General features: G+C 40.1%; 1 protein-coding gene across 1 annotated transcript in view; it reads left to right on the forward strand.

Moving 5' to 3' along the window:
• Positions 1 to 275: 275 nt before the first annotated feature.
• The window catches only part of SLC1A3 (solute carrier family 1 member 3), a 92,256-nt gene continuing 65,658 nt past the window's right edge, over positions 276 to 26,873 (forward strand). Inside the window, exons 1-3 of the mRNA XM_084628575.1 lie at positions 276 to 427; positions 2,193 to 2,472; positions 24,762 to 24,899. Coding sequence (XP_084484701.1) covers positions 2,292 to 2,472; positions 24,762 to 24,899 — 319 coding nt within the window. The 5' untranslated portion in view covers positions 276 to 427; positions 2,193 to 2,291. The remainder of the gene's footprint in view (positions 428 to 2,192; positions 2,473 to 24,761; positions 24,900 to 26,873) is intronic.

The following is a 26,873-nucleotide window of genomic DNA, read 5'->3' on the forward strand; positions in this document are numbered from 1 at the left end:
CTCCTGGTTTCAAATCTCTAATCACAAAGACTTCCAGCCTTCTGTGTTGTGTGTCATTCTTCAGTTCTTCCTGAGTCCTGATTTTGCATTTCTAATGAAGCTGAACTGACAAAGCGTGAAAGTGGTCGAAAGGGAAAAAACAAAGAAAGCAACCCTGTTTTTACTGTGCCAAGACTAATCAATATTCCAGAAGCTCAGCTATTTTCCCCCCTTCAGTTGTGTTTTTTATGTTTTTCCAGAGTTGGATTAATAGACTCCTCCCCTTTTCTTAAGTTGCAGTGATAGTAAGTTGGTGTATCCGGAGCACATGCATATTGTCAGTCTTCTCCTTCTCTTGCTCACTGAATTTTTCATCTCTATTGTACCTACTGGGAAATTTACCTTGTTGCTTGTCTTTTGTGCTTGGAACATTGCAGAATTTAAAAAGGTGAGTTTGTTTACTTTGTTGGTGTTTTTCGCTTTTCATTCTCTTCCTTTGTAAAATACTTTTCTAGGTCATTTGATATAATGATGCTTTGGGGGTATACTGACTTTTCTTTCTTGATCTTAATCTTACTTATAAAGCGTAGATTGGGATGATATTGTGTTAAATGATCCTGGAGGGAAAAGGGGGCTGGGTGAATCTATAAGCTTGTTACAAAATACTGCAAACTAATTTTCTGAAGAAAACTCTTTCAGAGACACACACAGCAGTCACACCTCCAAGATCAAAAATACCATACACAATACATTTAGCTCAGCCTAAGAATTTTTTCCCCACTCTGCAGCCAATTAAGAAAAGACTAATTACCTATTATAGCTTTTTCCAATTTAAAATATACATTTGTTAAAAAAAGGAGAGAGGTGAGACAGGAAAGGGGGAATGGGAGATGTGTGTGTGTGCGTGTGTGTAGACAATCTTCTTTAAAAGACATATTACAATGTGTTAAAATGGAGGGGAAATAGTATATTAGCATACTAGTTTTAAACATATATTTAACTCCAAAAGCAAGACCAAATCCCATCAAAAACATTTTTTTACCTTTTTAAATAACATGATAGCCCCTTCAATCATCCCTCTTCTAAAACTTGAACTTTCTAAATGCTTTCTGCAAAGCTAATTAGGCAATAGATGTAGCAAGGCAGAAAGATATAAATGATCTATATAATTGAAAATGGATTTCAGTGCTGAAGCCAGCTATATCCATTCATAAATTTGTGACCCTACCAGAGAAATACTGGAGTAGGTAGCAGGCATAGTTGTGTTATCCAACATTGTGGAAAAGCAGATTCCCACTTTGCAAAATAGTTTTGTGCAGATTTAATTACAGAATAAATTAATTTCAAGCAGTCAAAAAAATTAGTGTGTTTGAAATAAAAAGTAGATTATCTTGCGAACATATCCCAACTATTTTAATGAAAGCTTTTAAAAAAAACCTTAAAGCCAAATCTGTAGTGTGATAATTATCAAATCATATCAATGCTTTGCCAGGCAATGCAAAGCATTATCTTGTAGTGTGAACTTGTAACAAACATGAAGTAACAAGCTAACTGGGTTACATCTTCTGATGTTTTACAGATGTGTCAGAGTAGCTTACACACTTCAAAGATGAATGTTACTATCAAAGGCATACCTCCTGAGTAGTAAGTAAAGAGATAAACTATTCCTGCTGTGTTTTGCCATATAACAGGAGAGAAATCAATGCAGGACAAAGCATTAAAATGATCTAAAAACATCTGAAATACATAGTATTCTGAATACTATGATTTTAAAAGGTATTATTTATCAGAAGTTTCATTTAGAAGGTGGGATAGGCAGATTCTGTTCAGATAAATGTGTGCCTGCTAAATAGATGAAAATGAGGCTTGATCAATAGTTATAGATATTCAGCATCTGATTCTCCTGTGACATTCATTTTACATTATTGTAACTCCATTGACTGCAGTGAAGTTACTCCTCATTTATACCAGTGTGAAAGAAGAATCAGGCCCATTCCCTGCAGACCGAGAAATACAGATCTGAACAAAATCTGTACTTTAAACTCAGGTTTCCACCCAACATTGCAGTTATTTACCACATACTGCAATCAATTAATTAATCTAAATAATCCAAGTCTGATTGTTATATGATGAGTATTTGCCTGCATGTGCAGATATTGATTATTCCTCTGAAGTTTAACTTATTGTGACATTTGATATATCTTGTCTTCTAGCTTCCTCCTGCACTTCCCAAGGAAGAAGGTCTTCTGTCTTTCTGGGGAGATTTTAACAGCAGTAAATTATAAAAGAAGAAATCACTTTTCAAAATATAAATGACTAAAAGTAACGGAGAAGATCCAAGATCTGGAAATAGGATGGAGCGCTTTCAGCAAGGAGTCCGGAAACGTACATTACTGGCAAAAAAGAAGGTGCAGAGCATAACTAAGGATGATGTTAAAAGTTACCTAGTGAGGAATGCCTTTGTGCTCTTCACCATCATTGCTGTCATTGTTGGTGAGTAATTTGATCAATAGGGATATTCTGTTTCTCCATTGCATTTGACAGCCTTAGAAAATGTCACTTGGCCTCAGCAATTAGCATTCTGAAAGAGATCCCAAATTCTTCTCCACTGATAATAACTTGCTGGCTTGCAGCATTTTTGGCTATGAAAGTTGTATGTTGAAGTTTTGGAGAAAGTATAATTTTAGTTATTCTAGTATTCAAAGAGGTGAATCATTTTGGTGAAGGACATTAAGTCAGCTGCTTTATTAACTCCTCTATTTAAGAATCAACCCTGCTATAACAGAATCAAAAGGAATGAATAATCAAACAAAATCTGTTTCTGCCAAAAAGCAGTTGCAATACAATGCCACAGAATACAATACAACTTTCCACTAACCCATGCAATTAACATGTTGAAATGAGAGAGAGAAGTCCCCAATATTAATTATAGGATCATTTACTTCTCAGACAAGCCAAATATCAGAGATCAGATCCCAGAGTCTAAAACTTTTGTGCTTTCCCTTGGTGAATATAAAATAAAACACAAACCTAAATCCAGAGTTGTGCTTTCTCAATAACTCTTATTCTTACACTTGCATCTTTCAGATACAATCTGGGAGACAATGAGAGTTCTATCTGCTCACGGACTGCAGGATGGTGCCTGATTAGACATTTTTTTATACATGGTGGAAATTCAGTAGATCAAACAGCATGCCCAAAATTTTCAGCTTCCATTGACTTCAATGGGAGTGGGTCTGGCCTGCAAAATGAGCATTGCTGGATTTAGAATGTGTCAAAATTTTAAAATATTCTTTTAAACTATTTTTAGCTACATAAAAGATTGGTTTGACGGAAAGACTTTTTATCTGAAGACAATGAATTTTCACCAAAAAGTGCTCTATAGAGAAATATTTTATTGTTATTCATAATGGGTATTTTTCTTAACTGAAACTTCGCTATCTAAACAATATAATTTTGCATTTTTGTTTTGAATAAAACAATTCCTTCTATTGTGGAGCAAGTAGATTTTGGTTCTGTAATAAAAAAAAATTGTGATCAGATTAATTTCAAGCCTAAACATATTAACCCGCTCACCCAAATGCCAAATCTTAGAGTTTACAAATGAGGCCAAATCATGCTTGGGTGAGCAGTCCCATTAACACTTTGTAGAAACTGCTGTAATGATGCTTTCTTATGTGGATTTGATTGCTTCATTTCCTAAGCTGCTTTAGGAATCAGACATCATTGTTGCTTTTAAAGGTCCTCATGTCTGTAGGATTATTTGTAAGAATTCCCATTTTACGGGTGGTAATTGGTTAACAGTGTTTTGATTTCTAAGTAAGAATTTGCCACAGTTGACAAAAAAATTAACTAGTATCAGTAACATAAAACATAAAGTGTTTTTAACTGGTTGTCCACTGAGAAAGGTGCATTACAGGATCTAAAGTTAAAAAATATGATCTAATTCTAAAGCAATCTAATTCTTAGACTGTAATCTGCTCACAGCAGGGAATCTGATTAAGTCTACACGGAGGCACTAGCAATTCTCCCAGGGCTGGTCTCGCGCTGGTGCAGCTCCTCCAGCACTACCAATGGTGGGAACGCTAGTGTAGGCTCTCATGTTCACTCGCGCATCCACCGCTGCTAGCACTGGTGGAGCAGCAGTGGTGCTAGAACTGCTGAAAGTTCCCCGTGTAGAAAAGGTCACTGTGACAAATTATGACTGCACATACACTGGTGTATCTGGAGTACCTCTCACTCCAGCACCTTCAGAAGAGTTACTTTGGATACACGAGTGCAATGGAAAGCAGAATTTGCCTCTGTTTGTAAAAATGATATGTAAACTTACAGTATATGCATGAATAAAGGGGAGGCATATCTATGGTTCTCAATAAAGGAGCAACTTCACTCTTTAGTGGTTATAAATAAGTAGACCTCCTGTTACTGGTATGCTGAGGTAGAAATATATATTAATAAGGGACTGGATGGCTTAAGAGTATGGACATCTCTAAATTGTCACTCTGAATCTGGCTCAGGTTGGTAACGACTAAATTTTGTTACCATCCATCAGTTGTTTGGCAATTACCATCCATCAGTTGTTTGGCAATCTACATAAAATCAGATGGTGGGCTTGGTTTAGTTCCTAGTGGACAATAGTCCACATCACAAAACTAATCACAGTTAGCACGAATTGACAACCTTGTTAGCTGTCTCAGTAAAAGGACCAAGGTTTGAATGAACATGAACTGCGTTTTTATGCCATGGTAGGGTTGAAACATCACCAAGGGGTAGCAGGCAGGGCACATTTGAGGAAGCTTTCATTGCTGACAGCCCAGACTCTAACAATTAGATAAATAAACCAAGGGCTTTAGTTTCCAGGGCTGTCAGTACAGCAGCTTTCACAAGGACTAAATTCACTAATAGTAAAATCAAAGGTTAAAAAAGAAAGTATGAATGTTGGTGTACAAACACTTTCCTGCAGGCCTTTTTTGTCAAGGTGAGAAAGCATGTTTAATATGGCGCTTCCCAGTTAATTTGCTAAGCAGGACTGATTCTGGTAGAGGTTAAATTGGTAGGATCATAGGTCTTAGCACACAATTTCAGGACCATAGTTTCAAATGTCCTTCTGAGTTCATGTAATAATTGTTATGAATGCATAGATATATATTTGCTCATACAAAGTGGATACATATTTATCTGATTTGTGCACATATATTTTGTTGACTTAACTGACATTACCTAGCACTCACCTATAAGCAAGAGCATAGTGTACAGGGAAACAGCATCATGATCCTCACAAGATAAGGGGAAGTGTATCTATTACCTCTAACTTCAGGTGCTACTGCAATGAAAATTGAAGAGAATGAACAGAACTGATTAAAAAGGATGGGTGTATACATGCTATTGCAAAGCATGAAACATGAGAGAAGGCAGTGCAAAGTGCCAACTCTCTTTGAGGGGGAAGCACAGAATCAATGGCTAGGGTACAGATAAAAGGCTTCCATAGCTGCTGAAATAAAAGCAAATTAAAGTAAAAAAATTTTGGCATCAAATTCTGCATGTATGGTCTGTGGCCAGGGGATCATTATTACTATTATATTTTTATAAAATTGGAGCTGATTTCAAACAAGCTATCTTTGAGAAATATGATGTGGAAAAAAATAGGTCATTCTAAAGTTTTGAAAACTCCTGGAAGTTTTTTTTTGTCTGCAAAATGAGTTGTCTAGAAACTTTAAATGAGCTTTTCAGTGGATCTTGGCAAGATCTAGGGTACAGGACCTATTCTGAGATGGAGAAAGGCATATTTGGGAAGTTGTTCACTAGTGAATTGAATATGACAAAATGACCAGTAACACTTCTAAGGTGTGCTGCAGGTCCTGATGGCTTTTGGAAAGTTTGCAGGAGGTGTTACAGATTTTGAAATGTTCACCAAAAACTCTGGCATAATCTCAATGGCTGTTCCATTCCCCATGCTTCCCTCCTTGTATAGTCTCTCCTGATTCCTGGTGTCCACCACCCAGTTTCCAAAAGTCCACAGGAGTCCAGATTTTTTCCAGAAGAACCCCGAAACCACACAGGAACTCCCGTAGAGTTTGGTGGCTACACAAGGGAAAAGCTCAAGTCACACAGAGGCTCTGAGTAGAACTCTTGTGAAGCTGGTCACAGGGGAGCACTATTAAAACTGAGAGGTCCAGTGGTGCTAAAGGAGAGTGGGGAGTACATAAGATCAGCAATAGTTCCTGCATATTTTGTGAGGTGATCATGACCCTAATGAATTCTCTAGCTAAAATCTTTTCACAGTGCTCAGCCTAACTAATCTGGCTGTGCATTGGGACACTCCATGGGGGAAAGGGAAGGAATCCACTCCTCAGTCCAGGGAGTGAAAGCGGTGCTGCTTTGTGACTGCTAATTGAGCCTAATGGCTGGAACAGGTGAAGGACCAGAGCATGTGCACAGCAGAAGATTCTCCTGCCTCACCCCACAAAAGAGTAGAACACAGGTGATGTGTACCTCAGCATGGTGTACCCAAATTTTACCTCCCTGGTGTGGTGAAGCTGCTCCTCAAGGGGCCTCTGTATCCCAAGAAGAGGGGTATAATTTTCCCCATGTAAGATGCACATGACCCAAATATACACTTTGTAAGTGCCTGAGATAGAGCGCTTAAAATTCACATGGGACCAAGACATCAGGCTACGATAGTAAGGAACCCAACAAGGTGTGGTTTTAGGTGAGCAGGCATGAGCACATCACATAGGGCACAAAGGGTTCACCTGGAAGCAAGCAAAAGGGACAGAGACACATAAGAAGATGGCAGTGGTCTATGAAGAACTGAGTTCCACTCACGCGGAATTCAGAAGCAATAGAGCAGTCTCTGTGCAGTTCCAGTGTTCTGCTGAAGAAACTGCACAGTTCACAAGCTCCTCACTGACTCCTCTCACTGAGTAATTCCAAACTTTTCAAAAACGCTTCAAGCATATTCCCAGGCAAACACTTAAATTGGAGTTAAGATTGAAAAAAAAATCACTATGGGAAAAAAATGTCAAAGATCACTTTAATTTTCTTACAACAGAACAAAACCTGAAAGTTCAAATGTACCAAGTTTGATTTATCAGTTACTTCTTTTTACAATACTACCATACCTTTAATTTTGCAGTTATTGCACACTCTCATCTTTTGAAAAAAAACAGCATCTAAAAATTCAAATGACTACTATTTTATTTAAAGCCACATGCAGTACAGAGAAATCACATACTTGGTCAATTTGGGAATCAAAAATGTACATATTGGGGACAGATCAACCAAGGTACAAGTGCTCTTAGATACATAACTATATGTACAAACTTCCTATGCTCCAAACCCTGGAACTATCATAGGGTAGAATAGTGCTGAAAAATAACATTTTGGAGCTGTCACAAAATCTGTGTGTGGAAGTACATATTTACTGCACTCTACATACAAATTATGCTAATATCATAACGTTTTCTAAATAGAAGATGTCAGAGAGCTGCTAAAAACTCAGTCTAAGTTGTTTTAAGCTGATTTAAGGCTACTTACAGACTAGATTTGAAGGCTGTGTTGCATGGAACGTGAGAGGTTGGCATGAGCACAGTTTTAAAGATGTAAGTGTGGCTTTACCTATGATTTCAATAAGAAATTCTCTATGTGAAAAGATAGCAGGACAGGGCAAAGGCTCTATGAAAAAAAATATGTTAATAGATGTTCCGGTCACCCATTCTTTTGTCTGAAGGTCATTTTATGGGCTGCATATTTGCATGACACCCAGCATATGCCTAAAGGGGATTAAAAACACTATTTTAGCAGGAGCTATTGTAAAAACTACTGTTAATGTTGCTTGACCCTTTCTAATCTATGATTCAGTTGCTTACAAATTTCTGAAACTTTCATTTTTCAGGCTGAAATTTTCACTATCATTTCTTTAACATAACCTGGAATCTAAAAGATTATATGAATATTTAAACCGTATTTCAGGGTAATTCCAAAGACACCATGATATGGCAGATTAAATAGTGTTTTATATGTAGCTATTATGTTTACAGATGAATTGGGGGAGAAAGTATTTTGGAAAGTAAATAAAGGGCTCCTGGTTTTAAGGATTTTAGTATGAATCATGAAAAAAAGGAAAAAGAAAATTGTTAGATTTCTGGGACTATCTAGTATATCCTTGGCTACATAAGATACACTGAGAGACAGCCAGTGATAGCGAACTAATAGTAAAAAGATGTCCAAAATAATTGCATTTTGAGGAAATTTTTGAAAGACGTGATTTGGGGCAAAGGATAGTTCTAGGTGAAAAGTACACCTGGAAAGAGTTGCAGGGTTGTAAGTAGGAGAAGAGATAAAGGAAATTGGAGGTAGTTCAAACAATTAACTTTAAATCTTCATGTATAGAAGAAGTAGGTGTGTTTTCTATGCATTTTCTTGTTTGATTTTTTTACAAATCTGGAGATTGGCTATTGGGATGGGTTCTAGGTCATAAATAGAAATCAGTAGCTGGTCTTATCCTTATTCTCAGTAGATATTGGCATGGTTTCCGCATTTCTTTGCAAAATGGCAGAACTGACACAATGTTTGTTCAAGAAAGGTATAAGATCGAATAAGAGATGCGTTGTGCATCCTGGTTGATATGCCTTAGGTGAAATACTGTATACAGAGAAAGTTAGGTGTCTACTTATACCTAACTGCATCTAGTTTATTATATCCGTTCCTCAATTTCATGAGGACCAACTTTACAAACAAAAAAAACAAAAAATGCCATATACCTCTCTGGGTATCAATCTATCAAGATGCTACTTAATCAGATATTATTGGAAGTACAGAAAAGGCAACTCACATATGACACTGTCTAGTGCACAGATTTTGGTGTTTCTTACAATTATTTTCACCTAACCTTTTTTGCCATTAGGGTAGCCTTTAGGATGAGTGAGTTGTAGCCCTTTCTGAAAAACGTTTAACAGATCAGAAGATTTATTTGCAGATGCCATATCTGCAGGTAATGTGAATATACATTCATTGATCCTGTATGCAACAGGATTATAGAATCATGATTCATGGACCACCCTTCCTAGAGGTGTGATCCTTCAAGAGGTTGAGCACCAAAGAGAATGTTGGGAAGATACAGATGAGAGACTCTGAGGTTGAAGTGTCAACAGAAGTGCTGTAACAAATAGATACATTAAACAGACTGTACTGTCAGTAATACTGGACAGTATTCATCCAAGAATTGTTAAGAAATTTAAGAATGAAGTGGCTTAGCAAAAATATGCAACTTATTAAACATCAGCTACTATACCAGAGGGCTAGAAGGTTGCAAGCGTTGTACAGGAACCTACCTATCTTTTAATAAGTTGCTAGAGGTGATCTTGTGAATTACAGATCAGAAAGTCTTACTGTACTTCAATACCAGGAGATATGATTGTAATGATCATTAAAAATTATAAAAACACTTAATAAGCATGATATAATAAGGACAAACCAGCCTGACGTTTGTGAAGGGAAATCCTTGCTCTAACCTACTCAGGTTATTTGTGTGTGTCAAGAAATATTGGATAAAAGAGAACTTGGAAATATAACTGAACTGGATTTTCAAAAATCCTTTGACAATGTCTCTCACAAAAGTCTATGTTGCATGAAATGAAACACCTTTACTCCCTAATATTTACAGGCATAAAATACTTTTGGCACAAGCAGAGTTGGATTCAACAAACATTTGTTTAGCACTGTGACAGACACCTCAATTACACAATTAGACTACCCAAGTACTAGATTTCATACATTAATGGGTAGTCATTGCAGGAATCAGGAGTTATGGTAGGTCTCTACAGAGATCATATATTCTGGATGTTAAAGTGCTATGCATATTGCAAGAGCAAACAGGAACTAATTAAAATAATGAGCATATTATTTATAAATGGGATTGTGACGTGGTGCCTATGACTCCCTCCCAATAGAGTTAGAGGGAGTGAGTGATAGGAATTAGAGTATGATATGAAGCTTGATGTCATATGAAGTATGATATGAAGCTAAAGCAATATTGGAACTACTAGCAATTATCTTTGAGATAATTGAGGATTGGAGAAGGGCAAACATAGTACTTATCTTTAAAAAGTGGAACAAAGAGGACCTAGGGACTGGCCTGCTAACTTTGATATCTAGAAAGATACTGGCATAAATTATTAAACAATAATTTTATAAGCACCTAGATGATAATAAGGTTATAAGTAATAGCCAACATGGATTTGTCAAGCACCAATCTAAATTTCCTTCTTTGACAGAGTAATGTTAACTGACATTGAAAACTGTCCCTCTACCTCAAAACAGATTTTAAAAATAGGACAGTATTATTCTGCACTTCTAAATAACTTCCATCTGAGGATCTCAATGCATATTAATGAACTATGTTTTATAGCAGCCCTGAGAGTTCTGACAGAATTATTCAGTTCATCAAAATTGAAACATCCTGTGAAGATTATTCTATTTCAACAAAATTCCAATGGCACTCTGCCTGCCAGGCAACTTTGGAAACGTCTGGTTTCCTGCCAGCTTGCTTCTCAGTCCCAGGGATTCCAGGGTACACAGCCTTGGAGCAGCCAGCCAGAAAACCTGCTCCAGAGTTGGGGTCCCAGGATCCATGGCTCAGAGGAAGCCAGACATGTGAACTGCCCCTGAGTCAGGGACCCCAAGTCTTCTACGGTCTGCAGTTCTGAGGAAGCGAGACAGGTGGACTGCTCTGGAGACAAAGACTCCAGGACTTTCCTTTACACAGATTTTCAAAATTTTTAGTTTTCATTCCTAATCGGAACAAAATCAAATTTCAAAATATTGAAAACCCCAGTGAAACGGAATTACCTTTCTCCACACAAGTCTATTGGCTAGGTACAGTAGTTACTGCATTATTATCCCTATTTTGCAGATGAGGAAACTAAGATACAAAGAAGTCGTGTGACTCACAAGAAATCTGTAACAGTCCCAGGAATGGAAGCCACATCTGTAGATTCCCAGTCCTATGCTTTAGCCACATGACCCTCTTTCCTTGCAGTTCATGTAAAGGAGAAATCATTGGTGAGGAACCAATGTAAGAAGGATTCATGGAAGAAGAGGGTTTTAAGAAGAAACTTGAAGAATGATAGAGAAAGCATTTGGTGGCTAAGAAGCAAGAGAGTATACAAGTTCTAGGTATATAGGGTACCCTAAAAGAAGTACTGAAGCCAAAAAGTAAGGAGAGTGAGGTGGATGAGAGATCTGAGAATAAACAAATGTACAGCACAACTCAGCAGGTAAGGAACGTCTGAAGGTAGCAAAGGGTTGACTATAGTGATTGTTTTTAAAACGTTTATAGTTGCAGCTTGCAAGTAATTAGCCTTATCATGGCACTTGCAATATCACCCAATACAAATAGAATTGGCCAATACATGAGTTCAGGTTCACAGGAAATTTTGCTATTTTAAAATTTCCTGAAAACCAAAATTCCAAGAATATTTTGTTTCAGAAACACCAAGACATGGTGTTTCTGAAACTAAATTTGCTCCCAAGGACCCTGACAGCCGCTGAGTGAAATTGATGTTCTTGACAGTTTCACTCAGCAGCTGCCTGGAGCTCCCAGGGTCTGTGGCTCTGGGGAAACCTAGACATGTGGGCTGCCCCAGACCAAAGACACTAGGGCTTCCAGACTCCCAGGCCAGCTGGCAGCCTGAATCACCAGTAAGCCTGAGGGTCTTAGGTGGTCCACATGGCAGGTACCTGGGGACTCAGTAGCACATTTCTGGACTCCCAGGCTCCCAGCTCCATGCAGGGCAGTCCACGGAGTGAGGCTGCCTCAGAGCCACAGATCCTGGAATGGAAAGAATCAAATTTTGATAATTTGAGATCACCCATTTGATATTAAGGAAGATTTCAAATATACCGATGTTATTAGAAAGCATCCAGGTGATTCTGGGAGCACAGAAATGCAGGAGGTCAAACAGTATTGAGAGTAGAAGTGTTTGGGGGTTTATTGTTTGTTTGCTTTGGTTTATTTACTGTGGGAAGAGTCTCTGATCAAATCAGCAATTAAAGGTCATATCTGTGACAGCTGATGTCCTGCCAGATAGTTTCATTTTTTGGAACCTGAACCTCTAGTGATTTTTACACCCTCATCATGGAGGAATCTGCAAAAGATGAGACATGCTCTTGATCTCAAATGAGACATACTCACATGTAGAGAGAAAAGGAGTACTTGTGGCACCTTAGAGACTAACAAATTTATTTGAGCATAAGCTTTCGTGAGCTACACCTCACTTCATCAGGAAAGGGGAAAGGAACAAGTAAAGGAAGTAAGGATGTCATATAAATGAGTAATCAACCAATCCCACAGCAATAAACACTAAATGTGCACAAACTAAGTAAAAATAACAAAAATGCCTCTATAGTCTCCCCATAGGCTATAGTTGGTTGATGGAGTTGGAGATCAATGAGAACTAAAAGGCTGCTGGTGTCCCTAGCTCTTCCTTCTGGCTGGAGAGGGTCCCTGGTGGCCACAAGCCTTGGCCATCCCTGGTTTCTAGTGCAGGGGAAACTTATCAGGCTTGGGGGGCAGGCAGTCCTCACAGGCACAGTGGAGTGAGAGGATTCATTCTCTTCCCTGGGGAGCTGTGGGCTTTGAGTCAGTCTCAGGTCCTCTGGCTGAAAGAAACAAAACAGCATCTTACCCTTGGGTTGCTTCCCCTCCGACTGCTGTAACTTGTCACTTTGCAGCCAGTTCTATCCCCACAAACTGTTCCTGTTTGTTCTCAGCTCACAGGTGGGGAAGTCCTAACCACGTGCAGGCTATCTGGGGCCTGCAATTCGGTGCCTGGCTTGTTCATAGGGTGGCTGGTCTGGCCCCCAAACTGTTTGTCTCTCAAGCAGAGGGGAAGCAAGCAGTCCCTGTTTCAATTCCCTCAGTTTCTGCTCTGTGCCGCTGTCTGTAAGAATTCAGAGTAACAGCCGTGTTAGTCTGTCTTTGCAAAAAGAAAAGGAGTACTTGTGGCACCTTAGAGACTAACCAATTTATTTGAGCATGAGCTTTCGTGAGCTACATCTGATGAAGTGAGCTGTAGCTCACGAAAGCTCATGCTCAAATAAATTGGTTAGTCTCTAAGGTGCCACAAGTACTCCTTTTCTTTTTGTCTGTAAGAAGTGCTGGGAGCTGCTTCTATCAAGCCCCCAACTAGTAAGGGACTACACCCAGATAAATTAGGAGGATTATACTACCAAGAAAATATATTGGGTGATATTCTGTTCTGCATCTTTAAAAGAAAATTCACAGATCTCTTAGCATAAGAGAACGGGAATTAAAGTGGCTTTAAACTATCTTAACACCCTCCCAATTCTGGGCTGCTCCAGGGGCTGACATAACCCCCACATACTTAGCCCTGGGGGCTTGTCTGAATTACTGCAGTAGGTCCCTGGCTGCCTATAGGCATCAGTGCAGCCCAGAAACACTATGTCCTACAGTCCTACCCCTGACAATCCCCTCCTGCTCCTAGCTAGTCCCTGGCATGCCTCATACTCCAGAGCTTCCAGCAGACAGCTTGTAGAAGGAAGACAGCATCCTCCTGCACTAAGGGAATTCTCCCCTGGCTAGAACAAGGACATTTAAAACCTATTTAGGCTATTTCACCCCTTTTACCTGAAATGAAGGGGCTGAAGATGGGGTTAGAATCTCCCGCACTGAGCACACACTATGAACGGAAATCAAAGAGGCATAATAAAGCAGTAATAATGGGTGATTTCATACCCACATATAAAGTGGTCATATGTCACAGTGAAACAAGGTTTAGAGAATCAATTTCTCCACAATTTAAATGATTGCATGTTGGAACAATTAGTTCTCATGCGCACAAGAGGCAAGACTATACTCAACCGAGTCCTAAGGAAAACTAGAGTTGGTTTAAGAAGTAACTATAGTCGAGCCACTGAGCAATACTGATAACAATATGATCAAGTTAATCTGGAGGTGAGAATCTAGTCAAAAAGTTCCTAAAGTAAAGAGTATATTAAAATCCTTAGGTTCATCATGGCATTTACTTAAGTATATCATAATGGAGTCACAGAAAGTATGCCGACCCCTAAATAACAAAGGAAACAAGAAGGCAAGAAAAACAGTAATGGGGTTAAATGGCAATGTACAGGAGGTCATTTCAGATGAAAAATCAAACCTATATGAAGCCAATAGAAAGAAACATAAACTAGGGCAGATAACATGTAAGATGGAAATAAAAAGGGTAAATAAATCAAAGTCTTTATATGCAGTGTTGTTGTAGCCATCTTGATCCCAGGGACAAGGTGAGTGAGGTAATATCTTTTATTGGACCAACTTCTGTTGGTGACAGACACAAGCTTTTGAGTTTACACAGAACTCTTCTTCAGGTCTGGGAAAGGGACTCAGAGAGTCACAACTAAATACAAGATGGAATAGATTGTTTAGCATAAGTAGTTAATACATATTTCAAGGAACCATTCAAGGTGAAGTAGCCTATTAACGCTTCTCCAGTCATAAGGGAGAAAAGGGGGAGGGAGCTGTGAGGAGGGTTTAATTGGGTCATAGATTGTTGTAATAAGCCATAAATCTATTCAGACCATGATTTTTAGTATCTAGCAAATTTATGAATTTAAGCTCCAAGACTCATCTTTTGAAGGGGTTGTACAGGTTTCCTTTGACGATGAGGACTGAGAGGTCAGACTGTGATCACTTTGTGAAACATGTTCACCCACAGGTGATATAATGATTTTCTCTTTTATCATTTTTCTGTGTGAGTTCATTTGAGAGCATAGCAACCATCTCATTTCACACACCTAGTTGTTATTGGGCCATTTAGTGGACAGGATGAGCTACACCACATGTGGTGATAGGCATGTGTAGGACCCATGGATCTCAAAAGGTGTGTTGTGGGGGGTGTTGATCATCATAACAGTGGAGCTAGGTCCACACATTTTATATTTGTTGTTCTGGCAGTGTCTGGTGCCATTTTGAATTGGTATGCCCTGGTCTGTGGGGACCTAGCTTCTGATGATGAGCTCAGCAAGGTTGGGGGGTTAGTTGAAGGTCTGAAGAGGGGGTCCAGGAAAGATTTCTTTCAGGATGTGGCCCCTATTGAGTATAAGTTGTAACTGTTTGATGATACACAGTATGGGTTCCAGTGTGGGGTGGTAGATGACATCCAGAAGTGTGCAGTTGAAGGAAGTTTTATTTCTGTATCAACACAGGTTCTATCAGGGCATTAGGGTGGCCCATTCCATGATGCAATCTACTTCTCTCATGGAGCGTTGTTTAGTGAAGTTGGTTTTAAGTGTGTTAAGGTGTATATCCTGGAATTTCTCCTCGGATCATATTCTGTGGTATCTGAGTGCCTGGCTGTAGATAACAGGTTTCCTGGCATGGTTGAAGTGGTTCCTGGATCTGTGAAAGTAAGGATGGTAATCTGTGGGTTTCTTGTATATAGTTGTCTGTAGGGTTCCATTGCTGAAGCTGATTGTGGTGTATGGGAAGTTGGTGGGAGTGTTCTAGAGAGGGATTAATGGATGGGTGGTGGCCACTGAAGTTGTGGTGGAAATCTACGAGGGAGCTTAGGTCATCTGTCTGGAAGATGAAAATACCATAGATGTTTCTCAGATATATCATTGGTTATGTGGTGCATTTGTCCAGAAATTCTTCTTCAAGGAGGCACATGAAGAGGTTGGCATATTGGGGAACCATCCTAGTATCCATGGCTATTCCCATGGTTTGTTCTTGAATGTAAAATTTGTATAGGTAAGGATGAAATGGATGAGTTTGGCAATGTGTTTGGGGCAGATGTCTGAAGGTTGTCCATTATCTTGTAAATATTTGAGGCAGGCAGCAATGCCGTCATAGTGAGGCATATTGGTATATAGGGAGGTGACTTCCGTGGTGGCAAGGATGGTGTTCTGAGAGAGGTTGTTAATGTTGCAGAGTTTCTGGAGGAAACTGGTTGTGTCCTGGAGGAAGCTGGGCCTTTCTGCTGTGAGTGGTTGGTGGATGGTTTCTAGGACTCCTGATATTCTTTCATTAAGAATACGGTGGCCAGTTGTGATGGGTCTGCCTGGCTCCTCTTGTTTGTGTATCTTGGGAAGCATGTAGGAGGTCCCTCAGATGGGTTCATGGGGATGAGGTTGTAGAGCTTTCATGAACATTGCATGGAAAGTAAAGTTAAGTGGGTGCATTGACCCAAAAGATGCCTACACATATGACATTGTGTATCACATTGAATCCTACACCAAGAATGTATGTAATGGGTTGTGTCAAATGGTAAAAAGCAACAGAAACAAATACCCATGTTTCTACTGCACCACAGCTGAAATCATTAATTGCCTTGAAAAGGCTCAAATGGATGGGGAAGTGGTGTCAATAGCTGATGCAGAAGCTAAGTACAGAGAAGAATGTGCTTTGAATGGCACTGAAGACAAACAAATGCTTACAAGAAAGGCTCTTAGAGCATTTATTGAAGATGAACTGTGGGAAAGGGACATACTTTTTAGCAATCCTATCTGCAGAAATGAATCACAATGCATATCCTTAAAAGCTGCAAAAGATGTGGCTCTATCAAAAGTGGCAGAACGCATGGATGTCAACAGTAATATGAAGACTGTTTGCAGCTGCTAAATTTTTGTAGAAAAGCTTTTTGTCCTGCAGTATGTGGGAGTTTCAGGGATCAAAACCTGATGCCAAACCTGAAAAATAATACCATATGACATGTACTACTTCCTGAAGTGGTGCATTGGTGATTGCAGTGACTTCAGCACCAATGAGAATGAAAGTAAGCAAGTGGAAAACAAGGCTGCCATTTTATCAGAAAGCCTCTGTCATAAATATAAAGGGAAGAGTAACGACCTTTCTGTATACAGAACTATAAAATCCCTCCTGGCCAGAGGCAAAACCCTTTCACCTGTAAAGGGTTAAGAAGCTAAGATAACCTCGCTGGCACCTGACCAAAATGACGAATGAGGAGACAAGATACTTTCAAAGCTGGAGGGGGGGGGTTGGGGAGGGGAACAAAGGGTCTGTCTGTCTGTGTGATGCTTTTGCCAGGACCAGATCAGGAATGCTCTTCAGAACTCCTGTAAAAAGTTAGTAAGCAATCTAGCTAGAAATGCGTTAGATTTCCTTTCGTTAAATGGCTGGTAAAATAGGTTGTGCTGAATGGAATGTATATTCCTGTTTTTGTGTCTTTTTGTAACTTAAGGTTTTGCCTAGAGGGATTCTCTATGTTTTGAATCTGATTACACTGTAAGGTATTTACCATTCTGATTTTACAGAGGTGATTCTTTTACTTTTTCTTTAATTAAAATTCTTCTTTTAAGATCCTGATTGCTTTTTCGTTGTTCTTAAGATCTAAAGGTTTGGGTCGGTGTTCACCTATGCAAATTGGTGAGGATTTTTATCAAGCCTTCCCCAGGAAAGGGAGTGTAGGGCTTGGGGGGATATTTTGGGGGGAAGACGTCTCCAAGTGGGCTCTTTCCCTGTTCTTTGTTTAACACGCTTGGTGGTGGCAGCATAGGGTTCAAGGACAAGGCAAAGTTTGTACCTTGAGGAAGTTTTTAACCTAAGCTGGTAAGAATGAGCTTAGGGGGTCTTTCATGCAGGTCCCCACATCTGTACCCTAGAGTTCAGAGTGGGGAAGGAACCTTGACAGCCTCATATACAAGTGCTTCAATGCAAGGCAGGTTTCCAACACATACATAACTGCGCATCATATGTATAGTCTACCATAACAAGTAGCTGTTGGTTTGAGAGAGAGAGAGAGATCTATCAGTGTTACATATGCAGAGCATTGGCTTCTCCATTGACTGTAACAAAGTATTCTACCTGGAGACTGCAATTGCAAACAAAGTTCTTTGCTGCGTGGAACTGAATGAAGGGTTGTCCATTCCCCCAGACCTCATCAAGGGTAAGTTTATATTTTGTGCTGCCGATAACTTAGACTTCCTTGAAGATACAACTGATGGCAATGGTACTCTTTATGCTACTGTCATGGTCAGGAGTATATTAATGGGAACCAGTCTCAACCTCAAGTGTTGTCTGGACTATCAAAGAACAATTCCTTGAAGGAGCTTCCTGACTTAATGACTCACTTTCCTACTAAGGTACAAAAAATCTGAAGCCAAGAAGTCCAGTTTTCAGTGAAGCAGCAGTTAAATTGACTGTAACAGAGTTTTCTATATTCACTATCTTTGATCTCACTTGGTTATTGTGCAAAACTGGGATGCACTCCAGAGGTTAAAAATCATTGAGTATGGCTTCAGATGAAGAGACAGAAGATGTACCATCAAATGATCTAGACACCCAGGACATATCATACCAAACCATTTAAGGAGAAAGGTACATTCCAACCTGGTCAGCCTTTAATTCAGCACCATACGAGGTACTGGAGCAAATGACCTGTGTATGCATCCTGCCAATCATACCTGTTAGCCCCATTGATCGCTCAGTTCACTCAGCAAAATTGCCACCAAGAAGGGATGCATTTATACCTGCTTCAAGGGGGCAAATTATCAAGCAATGGAATGGCTCCAGGATGATCGAGTTCATCCAAAACTACCCTCCCCTATCAGGCATGTATGGGTCTTGAAAGATGGACCAATGATACCAGTTATGTGTGAAATACCATGTGCTTCCAAATCAATCCTGCAGCTAATCAAATCCAAATGCTCACCACGCAGCAAATGTTTAGCCAGCAGCCTACCTTGTATGGACCTGTGTGAGTGTAGCCTAGACAAGGATTAGTGTGACAATTTGTCTAGCAGTGATGTCCTAGATGGAGATGACATTGAAGATGATGTTAATGAATAAATGTTTTCAGTCCTACTTGTCAAGGCTAACTTCTCTAGGATTCCCAAAGACCTTTTTTCAATGTAAGCAGTACAACCCTGTGTTAAAGTACAATTTTTAAAAGTTGATGTTTAAATATTTTCTCAAATATATCTACATAATTCTTTTAGATTTGTCATGTTTGGTACTACTGTGTTCATGTGAGAAAAGACTTTCAAATGATACCAAATTCAACCCATTTCCAAAGACTCTATTATCAAAATGTCTATGAACTGGAGGACTTGGAGCTGGGAGCCGGGGGTGCAGGATAGGGGGAGGCAGCAAGCCCTCCCTGCCATGCCCTAGACAGTGACACCATTGAAATTATTATTACGTAGCTGGTAGCAGCAGGAGAGTGGGTTTGTGGGGGGGGAGGGGTGAGAAAACCTGGATTTGTGCTGGAAATGGCCCTACTTGATTATCATACACATTGTAAGGAGAGTGATCACTTTAGATAAGCTATTAGCAGCAGGAGAGTGGGGTGGGAGGAGGTATTTTTTCATGCTTTGTGTGTATATAAAAGGATCTTCTACACTTTCCACAGTATGCATCCGATGAAGTGAGCTGTAGCTCACGAAAGCTTATGCTCAAATAAATTGGTTAGTCTCTAAGGTGCCACAAGTACTCCTTTTCTCTTTGCGAATACAGACTAACACGGCTGTTACTCTGAAACTTTTTATGAAATACATAATCCACGTACAGAATTCACTGCTACAAGATATCATTAGATCCATGAGGTTAATGGAAGTCAAAAAAAGGATTACACATTTATATGGATTGTGGAAACATCCACAGTCATATAAAATATAGAAATTCTCACGCTTCAGGGCATAAACCAATCACTAACTTTTTAGAGTGAGAAAGAGGTTTATTGCATTCCATATATGTCTCTAATTAAGAACTGGCACCATCCTCAGCAACTGCTTCTGGTCATTGTGAGAAACAAAGTACTAGACAAGTGCTCAGATCTGACCTGGCAGGTTCCGTTACTACCCATGTAAATCAGTGGCATGCAGTTGTTCATTATGTCTTATTTGAAACAGAACATTATTCCCAGAATTGATGCTGAATCAGCATTAACAGCCACCCTCAGTTTGGTGCGTTATTTTTACCTAGTAGAAGAGTAAGAACGTCTGTCTCAGTTAGGTGTCAGGTTTTGGTGTCTTCTGTTTGCACCAGGAAGGAAAATTCAGATCTTGTACCTTGTAATGGAAGCACTGTCTAGTAATTTTCTTGTGGAATACATGTTGATGTTTTCAGTTTAAAACAGCTAGGTCTGGCTTTTGATCATGTCAAAAATAAAAATAATTTATTTTTATATTTTGTTCTGAAATATTCCACAAAGAAAGTTTATTTAAGAAATATGCACTGTAAATAAATCTACAGTCCTTTATGTCCACAACTGCATGCTTCTGAAATAGAGAAACAGGTTAGGGATTCACTATTACTTTTAAAAACTGGAAACTCAATGGTTTTACAAAACTGAGTTCCTGTTAATGTTCATTTCAAAATTGTTTGTCTTTTTATCTTTGAGAATTTCTGTGCTAGTTTCAATATTTCAATTATTTCAGGGGAAGAAATCTATTGAAGCTACAAAACTTAGTGAAGGACCCAGCCACAAAGTTCAGATATCAAGGTGATGAGCTCAGGAAAAAGCCCAGCATTAGAGAGAAGATTAGATTTAAATTTCCCTAGAATTCAGAAGTGCTTCGTAGTGGGTTAGGGTCGACCTCTAATTTTCTAACTGTGACCGGATGGTTCTACTGATGTAGAAACTAAATCCTGTTTGATAGTGTGTGGCCTGCCATCCATCCCATCTATACAACACTATGAGCCAGGTGCTGAAACAGTTTTCTACCATTTCAAGACCAAGCCCATACTGAAGTATAGACAGGACTATAAGAAGTTCTTTATCTGCTCGATAAGGGGATTTTTATGTTCCTTTTAAAATTCATTTTACAAAATGACGCATAAATTTTGTCTTTCAAAATAAACTGCTGGTGCTTAGATTCCTCTCGTAGAATCTCAGAAGACTCCTTTTGTTTTGCCCACATAGAAGAATATATCCGTTATATTCACTGTTACTCAAAGGAAAAAGAATAAGAATCATTTTAATAAATAAATTATTCTCAAAAATGCATTAGTTAAAATGTATTAATTTTAATTAATTAATTGGTCTCCCTTCTAGCAGAAAGTTTAGTTGTAGCACACTAAATTACTCTCCACCTGGTGTTTATACCTTTTGGATAATTATAGATAATTGTCATGTTTCCTAGCCACTAGAGAAACAGGTATAGTTTCTAAGATATGAATGTGGAAAATGGGCACTCTAAACTTGTTACATCTTCTTGGTGCGAAAGTGTCTAGAATTGAATGCAGTATTCCAGTTTTAGTTTCACCAGAGTCATGCTTCTCCCTGTCCTATGATATCATGGCTCTGTATAAGCAGCCCCAAAGCACGTTTGCCTTTTTTTGATGCCATTTGTATTATGAGATCACATCTAACTATTTTACCCACTTTCATCCCTATGCCACTGTCAGCCTTATTAATTTTTTCTTTCTATGAATAATTTGTGTTTTGGACCATTTTGTCCATTGTGTTTAAACATGCTGAATCTCATTTGAATATAATCACTAAAAAAAACTGCAATAAAATATTCCCAAGGCTGGGTCTAGGATTTTGTAAGCCCCACGTTCTTCATGGCAGATTTACTCTCCTTCCTCCCCTCCCAACCACGTTTTCATCTTGTATCTCCTTTCTTCAAATTTACTCTTCCTCATGTGTCCCAGGGGAAATTGGGGCACAGCATCAAATTCCCTCCATCCCCACATTCTAGTCAAATAAAGGAAGAAGTTCTAGCAGCTGGGTGTTTTCTCACAGTTGGCCAACAGAGATCACACTGTCCTCCGCACTTTTAGCACTATCTATTGCTAGGCCATTAGTGAAATGTCAACTAATGCAGAAAGACAGCAAAAGACTCCATCATTGGGACTGTCCCACAAGCTGGGAGTTTTCCAGGAATTCAGTTGCATCTGTGATGGGTACATCCTAAAACCCGTCTCTGATTATTCCTAACCTCAGTTCTTTCTGTTTACAAGAATAACTGTACAATTCAACCAAGGGTCTGGTTTTGTTGTTGTACTATAGTTACCTTTTAAAATTCCACTCACTGACTTTAACAAACAGTATTGATTTTTGTCTTGGAGAAGCCAAAAGATTCTGTTACAAAATGGTTCTCCACTACAATGCAGAAGTGGTGCACCGTTTTACCATTCAGAAAGTTGGGCTTCTGATATCATAGATTGCTTGCTCTTTACTTATATAAAAGGTAGAGGAAAAACCTGTGCAACAGGTTGCGGGACGTTTTATGTGAGGCTTTGTTTCAGTCCAATGTTCAGACGGAATCAGAAACCTGAAACTCTTACTGAAAAAGGCCAGCTCCAGCATTCAGCCTCTTCAAGCCTGATCCTGCAGGGTACTAGAAACTGCTAAGAGGTGTTAAGCACCCTGCTTCACAGCAACACTGGATCAGGCCCTGCTTCCTGATTTGATTTTAATAGATAGCCTTATCACTATACTTTATCTTTAAAGGTCCACTACATCGATAAGCTGCTTTGTCTCATTGTTTAAGACTTTTAAAAGATAGCACTACAGATGAATTGAAACAAGTTAAGAAAATTTGCCATATCTTTTTCAGACTTATTAGTCACTTTAAAAAAACATTGTAAATATGTTCTATAGCAAGGATATAAAATGTGGTATTTAAATATTTAAAATCACTACTAAGTTCATGTTAAATATCTTTTTTATTTTTCATAGATTTTAAGGTCAGATGGGATTATTATGATCATCCTGGACTGACCTTCTACACAGCAGAGTCCATAAAATTTCACCCTAGTGACTCCTGCACTGGAGGGAATTATTCTTTTAAATCCTTTGCTGCACTGCTAATAACATTATCTGACCATAATTAATCCTCAAAACAAACCTTTCCAGCAGGTACATTATGTATCATTATACCAGTTTTACAAGAGGGGAAACTGAGATCCAGAGAGGTTAAATGACTTGCCTCAGCCATACATGATGTCATTGGCAAAGCAAAGATTAGAGCTCATCTCATAGCTCCCAAGCCTCTGCTCAGCCCTAGATCATTCTCTGCATCTCAGAAGTTCTGATTCCTTCTACTATGTAATGCTGGACAACCACTGTAATATTGCATACAGTGGTTTACAGAACAGCATATTAAATAACACAGAAAAATCAGCAGAAATTCTTGGCATCTCAAAAAGAAAAGGAGTACTTGTGGCACCTTAGAGACTAACAAATTTATTTGAGCATAAGCTTTCATGAGCTACAACTCACTTCATCGGATTCATGCAGTGGATGCATCCGATGAAGTGAGCTGTAGCTCATGAAAGCTTATGCTCAAATAAATTTGTTAGTCTCTAAGGTACCACAAGTACTCCTTTTCTTTTTGCGGATACAGACTAACACGGCTGCCACTCTGAAAGTTGGCATCTCAAGTTTCAGGAGCTGCAGTAACTGCTTTCACATTCAGATAATATTCACAGAACTATTCACTGAAGCCCCAAGTCTCCACTATGTGCAAAAAATGGCCTTAGTGGACAGAAAATATAGCCCTTATAACACTGTATAAGGTTTGAATCCTGACATGCTCAAAGACCCTTCCTTACTGATTTCTGTGGGGCAAAAGGATGCCTCCATCTGAAGATAATTACAGGATCAGAGCCTAAGTAAGAAGCCCGTCTATTCTACTTGCTTATTATTCAGTACGGTGCTTATTAAGTGTAGAAATGAAGTGTCCACATACATTACTCCAATAGATTCTTTATGCACAAGAATTGTGTTTTCCATACAAAGAAGAGGACCACAGACAACTCATGCCTCTCCATACTGGGGGGTGGGGGAGCACAATCTAAAGGGGAGAATACATGACTGCTCCATGTGTCTCCTCTGCGCAGTGACACCCCCCGCACCCTAAGCCCAACCCAGGCCGCTGTGTTCTCCCTGCCCCACATTACCTGTGAGGGAGAGGGCTCTGTCCTTCTCTCCCCGCACTTCACCCTGGCACATTTGGCCGCTCTCCCTGGCAGCCGGGCGGGGAGCAGGATAGAGCTGCTTCTGCCTGAGAGAGCCTGGCTGGGAGGCAGCAGGGATCCCCCATCCCGCCCCAGCATGCTTGTCCCTTGTCCCTAGCAGACGAGCCTGGGTAGGGTGTGGGCCACCGCTGCCTCACAGCCAGGCTCTCTCGGGCAGAAGCAGCTCCATACCGCCCCCCACGCGGCTGCCAGAGAGAGTAGCCAAATGTGCCAGGGAGGGAGGCACAGAGAGAGAACGACAGAGCCCTTTTCCTCCCCACCCCCAGCAGGCTAATCTGAGGCGGCACTTGACTCACATATACCCCCCCCAGATACATCGCCTTTGAAGAGAACAACCACAATCATACTGCAGGAGAATTTAAGGACAGCTCCATCCACAGAGCAAGGTGCCAACTCTATAACATGCTTTGTGACCAGGTAACCTCATAGATTCCTTCTCTCCCCAGGCCATATGACCTAATATTCAGTGCATTACTGTTTTTTATTTGAAATTGTATATTTTAATATTGTAAAGGGACCTGGAGCATTAACTGGGCACCTAATGACTGAATAATATTTTCTATAAATTTAATAAATAAATAAAATTATAGTGCAAGCAATAAGCCACCTTCTGATATTCTTACTCATGTTCAGAAGCAATTCCATTGACCTCAATGGGACTACTCAATGTGAGTAAGGATATGAGAATCTGGTCCATAATAAACTCTGTATGTTCTACTGAGACACCTAATGGCAATCACTGCACACATATTTATGTTCAGATTATGTTACTAGTGCTTAACCTAGAAAAGTAAGTCATGCTTTTTGTTTCCCTCAGGCATAATCCTTGGATTTTGTCTCCGACCATACAAAATGAGCTACCGGGAAGTCAAGTACTTTTCCTTTCCAGGAGAACTACTGATGAGAATGTTGCAGATGTTGGTCTTACCACTCATCGTATCCAGTTTAGTTACAGGTACAAAAGCCTAATCAACTTTTTAAAAGTTTTCTCTCCTCTTCATGAATTTGTTAAAGATAAAAACATGAAGTCATAAAAAAATGTACACTCCATAATCTAGACAGACATGGCATTGCAAAGCTATATAATAAATTATACTAACCTGCAACATGAGGTATTGCTCACAAAAAAGTAGATCCACACTCAAAAAACAGCCAAATGATCCAAAAGCTGGATTTTTCAAATGCCAAAGTCATTGTAACTACACAAAACAACATATCTACTATCAAGTTGCAGTTGACTGTACTCTTCTTCCTTGCCCTTACATCCTGCCCAGAAACTGTCTTCCACAATGTCCTACTGCCATTAAGGGCAAGAGAATAGTATATATTCCACTGTTGTTCCAAGACTGGGTGGAGATTTAAATTACTCTGTGCTGAGTTTGGGCAGGTACCTCTGCCACTCCTCTGTCACATACTTGTCTACCTCCAGTCTGTTCAGTGGCAGGATGGAGGCCAGGAAAATATGTATCTGTTGTGCAAGAGACTTCAGCCTCCATTCCATCACTTGTGGAACTTCCTCCTCAGTTCTGGTTTCCCTTTTCCACCCAATAGGCTCTTCTAAGCCTCAAGACCCCATTATCAACTTGCTCCTGGTATTAGTCAAGCTAGTGATGATGAAGTTGCAGATAAGGAGAATAATAAAAATAAATAATGCATTGTCCATTTCTAGTGACTTTCTTACAAGGTTGAATGTTAATTAATTAAGGCTCACAACATATATGTGAGGTAGGAAAGTATTATTATCCCTATTTAATAGAAGAAGAAACTGGGGAATAGAGAGGTTTACGATTTCTAATGTTACACCACAACTCAGTGACACAGCTAGGAATAGAATCCAGAACATATGACTCCATTTTATGATCTAAGCACAAGGCCACACTAGCTTTACTGGTATAAGATCCATAAATAGGGTGACCATATTTCCCTTTGCTGAATACAGGACACCTGGTAAAATTACTCATATTCAAGCGAATTCAATGGCAATCAATCAGAAGTATGCAGTACAAATGTTCAAATTAACATCAAGTTGATTGAGCCCTTGTTAAAAAGAAATACTGCGTAATTGGATTCTTTTTATTTACCTTCTTATCTTTAAGGTTCACACAGGGAGAGGTAACACACACACTCTCCCATACACCTCTCTCGCACAGGGTAGGTAACTGACCAACCTGACCCTCCCTGCCCTGCACTCTCTGCCCTCCATGCCTGGCTGAGCCCCTGGGACAGATCCGCCTCTCCTGGTACCTGGCCCCACATCTTCCTGAGGCAACTCATGGGGGGGAGGAGGGGACATGCAGGGTCACATGCCTCCATCCCCAGATTTCTGCCAGGGTTCACACCAGAATGTGGCCAGATGCTTTCAGATGCTTCCAGCCACAGGGGTGAGGAGTGGGGAAGGGATGACCTGGCCCATGTCTTTGCAGAGCTCATCTCTTCCCACCCCTCCCCTGTTTCCCTGTGACTGGAAGGAGCTTGTCCCTTCCTGCCCGCACAGTGTCGAAAGGCAGCTAACACCTCCAGGCTGCTGCTGGCTACCGACATAACCGAGCTGCCTCCTGTCCCCTGGCTACAGCACGGGCAGGAAGAGGTTAAGCCCTAAGGATGAATTGTGCACCTGGACCTAGGGAACCTGACTACTGGGGCTTCAGCGAACCCAGCCAGAGAGTTGGCTCAGCAGGGACAGGTGCCTAGGGGACCGAGCAGCCCATCATTCCCTGTGGGGCAGGACCCAGGACGGGGTGGAGGGGCGGGTGAAGAGGGTGCAAAGCCCCTGCCCAGGGCACTTCTGTGGAACCTGCAGGGTCGGGGCACGAACAGGCTGGAAATTGCTTCCCCCCGTCCCCACACCACTCCAGAGCTTAGCTGAGGGGTGGCGAGGTTTCCCTGTGCCAGCGCTGTGCAGGACTTTGTCACATCCAGGGTTCGGTTC

The sequence above is a fragment of the Lepidochelys olivacea genome (genome assembly GCF_965140295.1).
Source record: "Lepidochelys olivacea isolate rLepOli2 genome assembly, chromosome: 5".
Classification (NCBI taxonomy): Eukaryota; Metazoa; Chordata; order Testudines; family Cheloniidae; genus Lepidochelys; species Lepidochelys olivacea.